Source organism: Zonotrichia albicollis, chromosome 5 (genome assembly GCF_047830755.1).
Source record: "Zonotrichia albicollis isolate bZonAlb1 chromosome 5, bZonAlb1.hap1, whole genome shotgun sequence".
Lineage (NCBI taxonomy): Eukaryota > Metazoa > Chordata > Aves > Passeriformes > Passerellidae > Zonotrichia > Zonotrichia albicollis.
In genome coordinates, this window is record NC_133823.1 from 53,579,803 (window position 1) to 53,587,711 (window position 7,909).

Here is a 7,909-nt window from a genome sequence, read left to right on the forward strand (position 1 = left end):
AGCCTGTCAGATTTTTTGATACTCTTAAAATTTATCATTTTGAACATAGTTCAAAATTCTTAGAATACCTCTCTACATTACCACACACTGCCTTGGGTTTATATAAAGACAAAAGAACTGATTTCAATCAGTAGCTGTGCAGCTATCAGAAGAGTGAGCTTTACAGGGCAAAGGGCTGCAGCAGTGTGACTTTGTGGAGCTTCCTTGGCAGTGATTGGAGGTGTTCCCAGACACAGTGCACATCATTCTTCCAGTCAGAGATGACTGAGTTGCACACAATTACGGTATGGCTTGTTAAAGAGAAAATGTTCTTCAAAGGCTGCTCTGGATGCTCTCATGTTGTTCTTGAGTGCCAGTTTAAAATCTAGAGGTTTATTCCTGCTTTGTGTTTTCTTTTACAAGATAATTCTGCTCATATTATCATTCTCCTTTCTTTAGGCACAATACTTTTAGGCCCCTTGCTGTCAGCCTCCATGAAATGAGAGCTGGGCTCTGAGAGGGCCTTCTGACCGAAAACTAATGCAGGTTGTGTTTTGTAGAGAAATCTCCTCTCTGAAAGGGTTTTTGAGCTTTGGAACCAACTGCCCAGGGCAGTGGTGGAGTCACCATCCCTGGTGGTGTTTAAAAGACATGTAGACGTGGCACTTAGGGACATGGTGTAGTGGTGGCCTTGGGTTGTTATCTTGATCTATAAGATCTTTTCTATCCTATATAATTCTATGAAGAGGATAGCTGCAATCTGTGAACTGCTGTGTTGGCTTTAAATTGGGATGGTTTGTGTCATATCATAGCAAATCCTCAGTCATGGTTCCATGATCCTTCATGTAGATAAAATAATGAATTAAAGCCCTATCATTGCTAAAGCACCAATTCCTATCACTAGTTTACCCTCAGGAGAGAGCTTGATGTTGGCCAAAATATTTACAGACCTACTGCATGATTTACACAATAAATTTCAGTTTATAACTCTGAATACAGGTATATTCATGTTTTTTACAGTTATTGTGAGCAGATGTCTTGTGATTGCATTGAGTGGGAAAAATCTCTGCTGTTTGGAGTCATGAAAATATCTACTTTTCTCTGACTTCATCTTTTTTTTCGTTGGTTGGTTTTGTCTTAAATTCAGGGGCAGCACATCTAATAACTTCTCTCATGGAATAACTAAAAGGAGTGGTGATTATTTATTTTATGCCTTGGATTTTTTAGCCATATATTAAGCAGTTTGTCACTTTATGCCATACTTTGGTAACAGAATATTTCACTATCATAAAAGAAGCTACTCAATAAGCCATAAATCACTGAGCTATACTGATTGCTAGAGTTTGGTTTTATGTTCCCGTCATGTAAATCCCTTTGTGACGCACTGGTGTATGATGTGGACAGAGCTCAAACCCTTTGTTCAATTGCCTGTTTTAGCATATCTTAACAGCTGTCTGTGCAAGTGCTCCATCAGCCATGATTTCAAGTTGCAAAGATCATTTAGCAGTTTAAAAGGCAATCTGTGCCAGTGGAAGGTTTTAAATATCAAAGAGACTTTTAAAAGAATACTTTTTCAAGTGGATTTGTGCTATTTGTAAAGGATTAAAGTCATTCACTGTTTCTTTACTGAAAATTTGTCTTCTCAATTAGTTACCATCTGGTTTTTCAGGCAGTTAAATAGGGGATTTCTAATGTTGAATATTTGTACAGATATCCTTACAGAAGCCAGAAAAAACAATTGCAGCATGGTGGCCCCACTTAACTCAAGGACCAACTGGCAATCACAGCACTAAATCTTGTGGCTCTATTTCATTGCCCTGTGCCTTGGCTTTGCTGTGAGGTGACTCCACCAGAACCAAACATAGAATAGTCATGAATGTAAAGCAGTGCAGTGATGAAGCACAGCATCTGCTGCTGTGAAGTAAATATAAATATATTTTAGGCTATTATATTTTCAAAAATGCTCTGCTCTGTAGGTGGTGTCACTACATACAGCAGTGACAATGACACTTGAATGTGTTGCAATGCTGGTATTATTTCATTTGACAAAACCATTGGATCTTTAGAGTGGAAATCAATGGAACTGTGCAGTATGTTGCTCTCTGTTCCCCTTCCATTCATGGAGCTGGGCACCTTCCCTGAGACTGCTACCCACAGTGAAGATGGCAGTGCCCAGTAACCTTCCTCTTAGACTCTGTGGGATCCTTTAGCCCAGAAGAGAAGGCTGTTCTTTACCAATAAGGTAGGCAGTGAGCCTCTTGTACAAAAAGAAATCTGGATGTTTAAAAAAATCTGGATGTTCAAAGAAATAAAAATTTTTTCTTCATTCTTTATGATAGAAATTGCCCATGTCAGAAGACTAAACCTTTCTCTGTAAGATACTGTTACCCTTCTTCAAACACATACCTGTCATTTCAGACTCACTTCTGGGAAGTTAAACCTATAAATTTCATGTGTCATTTCCTTCTCCCCTTTTTCCAGTTTGAGCAGGAGAACCAGAGACTTGTTGGTGAGATGAACAATCTCTTCGATGAAGTCAGGTACAGTTTTCTGTCCCTTGACAGACAGTGGCCTGTGCTGGTCCCATGCCCCAGTCAGCCCCCGTGTGCAGGGCATTAGCTGCAGGACACCTGCCTGCTCCTGGGACAAATCACCAGTGCCCAGGAAAGGAACCATGTGCTGTCCCAATGGCAGCACTGGTTACATATGGAAGGCATTCTTACATTCTCCCTTATCCACATTTTAAAGTACTACATTTTCCATTTCTGTCCTGTTGTCTGCTGGATATCCAGATGGCAGTAGGGGAGGTGCAGAGGCAGGCAGTGGTGCCATCACTCTCCCCAGCTGTGCAGAACACCCAAACAGCTACTCAAGCTAGAAACTGACTTTTGGGTATCAGTCCTAGGCCAGGTGAACTGCACACACCAGAGCAGCATATGAAAAGGGTGTGTCAAAGTCAACTGCTTAAATCCCAGCATGAATGGTATTATATGAAATGAAAGAAGGGAGACAAGTGAAATACCTGGCAGTGAAAGCTGCTCACTGAGCATTTCTGGGGGTGCCTTTCCCAGGGCTTCACTGGGGGCTGGTTGTCTTCCAACCAGGCACTGTCCAGGCCCCAGTCCCTGTTATTGCTGCCTCACAGACAACTGACAGAACAGTGACCTCCTGAGCAGCCACTTACTGGGCTGGAGGGTCTGAATCTGCAGCAGCAAGACATGTTTGCGCTAGTTTCTAATGGAGTGTTTCTGTTCTTTGCCAAGACAAATTGAAGGAAAAGTGGTGGAAATCTCCAGATTACAAGAGATATTCACTGAGAAAGTCTTGCAACAGGTTAGTATAATTAATTACTAGAGCAGCAAATACAACTTAAAGATTTTCTTGGGGGCATTTTGGTCTTGATTGCCAACTTGTGAATATAAAATTAACAAATCTTTAATACAAACGTGAAGGAAAATACTTTTGTTTTTCAAATTCAAAATCAAGATATTTACTGTTGTTACTTATTAGAATGTACCAGGAATGGAAAATGAGAGATATGTGTTAGAATGATCCCTCTGCCTCAGAATTGATGTTCTGTTAAATGTGTTATGCAACAGCATCCTTTCTGGAAATGTTGGCACCTCTTCCAAAAGAGCTGGAAAAATCAGACAGGTTAGATTTGACTCTAGATAAATGGGAGATTTCCTGCTGGTCTTGGTAGTTTCCATTCAGGTTCATAAAATCACCGAAAAAGAAATTACAACTTTAATGTATTACTCTCTGCCTTTGCATCAATGAAACAAAGATGTTAGTAATACCAGATTTTATTTTACTTTTGAGTTCTGCTTGTTCCCCAAGTCCTTGGAAGTGTTGTTTTTTTTTTTTTTGTTTTGTTTTGTTTTGTTTTGTTTTGTTTTGTTTTTTTTTGTTTTTGGTTTTGTTTTGTTTTTTTTTTTTTGTTGTTGTTTTGTTTTTTTTTTTGTAACATTCATTACTATTTCTCAATTTTATTTCTTTTTTAAACAGGAGACTGATATTGACAATATCCATCAATTAGTTGTGGGTGCAACAGAGAATATAAAAGAAGGCAATGAAGACATAAGAGAGGTAATATCTTGAAGTTGTGTTTTAGACTCATTTCTCTTAACTTTCAGTTTTTTCCAGGTGTTGCTTTTAAACAGCACGTGCAAGCTCGCCCATGGCACTGGTGCAGTGGGTGTTGGGTGTCAGTACAGGGGCTTGGGAAAACTGTTCAAGGTAGCTGAGCTTCTCAATGGTTCACACTTGCTAAGCATGATCTGAATAGCTACACAGGACTGCAGAAATCTACTTGGCCTCAGCAGCTTTTAAACATGAAGGTCACCTGGCTTGCATTTAAGCACCTGTGAAGTTTTTTTAAAACAAAGAAGTGATGGGCAGAAATTGCAGACTACGACTCTAAGACAGTGTTGAAATGGTTGAAACAGAATGCTGAATGTTAGCAGAAGAGACTCTGAACACCTCTTGCATGCTCCTAGTAAACAAATCGCTTCCACTTTTACTAAGTAGAAGGAAAGGTTGTTTTATTTTGAGAACTGAGATTACAATAAAAATGGAGTTTCTAAATTAGGCTACTGAGTAATTGGCTCACTTCTTTCTCCCTCCTGAGAGCACACAGAAAAGGTATTTCAAGGGTGAGTTGTCCACTGCTCTGCTCTTCTGAAAAGTGCACCAAATATGGCAAGAACTGAAGCTACATTTTATTTCACTTTTCACATTTTTAGGTAGAACTAAGTTTCCTAAACCATCCTGAGAAACAGTTGTGAAAGGTGGTAATATAAACTGTTACTCACATTAGTGTTTGTATCATATTAAAAAAATTCCTTATGTAAATCTAAAAATCTCAATCTAAAAAAATGAGAGCAAAAACCAAGTCCCCTGCTGGTCAGTTTTGGAAAGGAGTAGCCAAGAAAAATACTGGCTCTGAGACTGAAATAAGTGACTGTGTTACCTCCAGAGGTGTCAAGGATTTTGTATTTGTTTGTTGTTTGGTTTTGTTGTTTTTTTCATTTGTTTCAAGTCAGATCTTTATTAGAAAGATGAAGGCCTGATTCCTTTTAATCAAGGAATTTCATTTCTGAAACTTAGAACTAACTTTGAAGCATGTACTTTGCAATATAGCTCCTGGAGTTTGATTTGTGCAATTTTAAGATTTTGAGTGTGACTTCAGTGTAATAAATCTAAAGAGGTACCAGCCAACCTGACTTGTATTCACCTGAAATTAAGGTCAAATTTTGTTCTTTCTCTTGTGGGAGGGAAGGGTGATGCCACAAACAGGCATTCTGAGTTGCCACTGTTGAAATTGTATTTACTGGTAATGGTAACAGGGATAACTTTCCCTCACAGGCCATCAAAAACAATGCTGGATTTAGAGTATGGATCCTCTTCTTCCTTGTGATGTGTTCATTCTCCTTGCTTTTCCTGGACTGGTATGATAATTAATTAAACATATATTGGCTCCATGCTCTGTTTGTAAATGTTCTGACATTTTTTTAGTGGAGCAGGGTATAACAGCATACCTATGTATTTTATGCATTTTCTCATACCTCTATGATGGAAATGTTTTCCAGTAAATAAATTGTGCACATATCCATTAGTACATTCATTTTAAATCCCTGTATCAAATATAAAACCACACTTATCCTCTGGAGAACACAAAAATCTTTGAAAGAGCTGTGAAGAAAGCTACAAGCTGGAGCAGACCTAACAGAAGAAAAAGCAACAGTACTGGTTTTGTCACAGCCACCCACCTGTGCTGTGGGAAGTCCAGCTCCCATCCCAGAGCAAGAGAAAACTTTTACTGTGCAGCAGCATCTACGCTGTCTCAGGCGTTTATTTCATCACACCACTTCAGTACACAGTGAGCACTTTGCACATAAATGACCTTTACTTCTAATCCTTTGAAACTACTTGTCTCAGAAATCAGCTTGATCTAATGGTACTAATAATGATAAGGAGTCAAGGAGAGAGCTTTACTTGTAAGTGAAAAGAGAGAATACAACACTAACAGATTGTGCAATGAAACAGATGTTCTGGGATGCTGGAATAAAGCCAACGGATAGACAATTCAACTCCTCAAAAGTACTAAACCTGGGAGCAATCTGTTAACTAAAAAAAGTCTCAAAACCAAGTGTAGATAAGAGTCAATAAACTCCCTCCTGATTAATCAGATGGAAAATGGTTTTGACTTCGAGAAGCATAAACAATCTGTTTCTCCTAGCTCATAAGGCTTACTAATTTTTATTGTTTATTGTTATGAGGAGAAAAAGAAGTTGTTTCTCATCAGTATTTACTTTTGCATTAAAGTTTTTATTGTCCTAAATTTAAGGGGAGGAGATGTATCGTGAATCATTTCTATTTAGAACAGTCTTGGGAAACAGACCTTTCCATCCTGTAAGATCTGAATGTCCTCTATAAGTATGCTGATATGAAATGTGTGTGTTTTTCCCATCTCTCTTCTGAAATGTATATTTCTTTACATTTTATGCAACAGGTAGCATCTTTCTTATTCTTTACTATGCATAGAGTGAAAATGTCAAAAGTTACATGTGAATCAATTGCATTCAATAAAGCAGATACCTGTTAGAAAATGCAAACATGGTATGTTTTAAAGATCTTCACATAAGCTTAATATTTTTAATTGCAAAGAAAAATTTGGCACATAGCTTATTGCTTCTTAGGCATTCCACATACCATGATGACTTAATAAAAGCCTTTCACAGCTGCACTGCGTAATGCACATTTCCTATCAAATTTAGAGCACTGAGTCATAATGGTTATTTTTACTGTATTGGGATGACAGGCTTCTGCTGGAGAAAACCAGAAGTAGATCTGACCACATTTGTTCTACTACAAATCTTGAGAAACAGCTTTTACTGATGTTTTCCCCTTAAAAAAAAAAGGAACTTTTGACATGTCCACTCTCCCTTGTCCCATTCAAGTTACATGAATAAAAAAGGCAACTTGCTTGCCCAGATGCTTCACACTTTTGTATATTAAATTAATAAGATGTCTTTTTATAATGTATATTTAAGATTTATAATAAAAATGAAAACATGATTTCACACAAAGAATAGGTAAGTTTGTAATTACAATGGAACTTTAACGTGCATCCACAATACTATGTTCTTCTACATCTTTTCCCCTCCCAAGCCATACACAAACAGTTCTACTCTTCACTCTCTTTCACATGGAGCTTTAACAGCCAGTTGTGGTATCTAACACGCTACTGTTTCACTTGTGATGCTCCATGTTTTAAAAAGTATCAAACTGCAAACCATACATAAACAGAAAGCTCTTTCTAACTAATAAAAAGGGAAAATGTGATGTAATACAGGAGAAAATTTAGACATATTACTCCTTCAGCTGTATCCAACAAATGACATAGTGGACTACATGTACTGTGAATAGGCTTTCTGCGTCTTCAGTATGATCAAAAGATGTCATTTCTCATTAGAACATCCTGAACTGTATATTTTTTACACTAGCCTCAACACCCACCACTAAAACTGCCTGTGTTTTTCCATAAGTCTATCTAGTTTGTGTTTCAGTGCACATCCTTACCAAGATGCTAAAGCCACAGTGGAAATGCAGTTAAATCCTGCTGACAGCAATAAGAAAACATTGAGCATGCCTTGTTGCAGAGAACTTCATTATCACTTACAAAAACAGGAAAGGAAATGGAAGGAAAAATGCGACCTGACAGTTTCTTTCTCCATACAAGTCATTACATTATGCCCCGATGTCAGTGCTGACTATCGTTCCTGCTTGAGCCCAAACTAAACATTACTTACAGCTTTCAGCTAAACAAGAGATCACTCTAGTTATGGCTGGGGTGTTTCAGTTTGCAAAATGACAAAGAATTCAAAAACTTAATAAATTAAGTATCTGTTCAGACAACAGAACACAT

The 7,909-nt window shown here is 37.9% G+C and overlaps 1 protein-coding gene across 3 annotated transcripts in view; it reads left to right on the top strand.

Annotated features, from left to right (window-relative positions):
- STX18 (syntaxin 18) overlaps positions 1 to 7,838 on the top strand; it is a 60,421-nt gene extending 52,583 nt beyond the window's left edge. For all 3 annotated transcript variants that reach the window (XM_005485753.4, XM_026792602.2, XM_074541754.1), the window contains 4 exons: positions 2,461 to 2,519; positions 3,243 to 3,312; positions 3,988 to 4,068; positions 5,347 to 7,838. In XM_005485753.4, the coding sequence (XP_005485810.2) occupies positions 2,461 to 2,519; positions 3,243 to 3,312; positions 3,988 to 4,068; positions 5,347 to 5,442 (306 nt within the window). In that variant the 3' untranslated portion in view covers positions 5,443 to 7,838. The remainder of the gene's footprint in view (positions 1 to 2,460; positions 2,520 to 3,242; positions 3,313 to 3,987; positions 4,069 to 5,346) is intronic.
- The last annotated feature ends 71 nt before the right edge of the window (positions 7,839 to 7,909 follow it).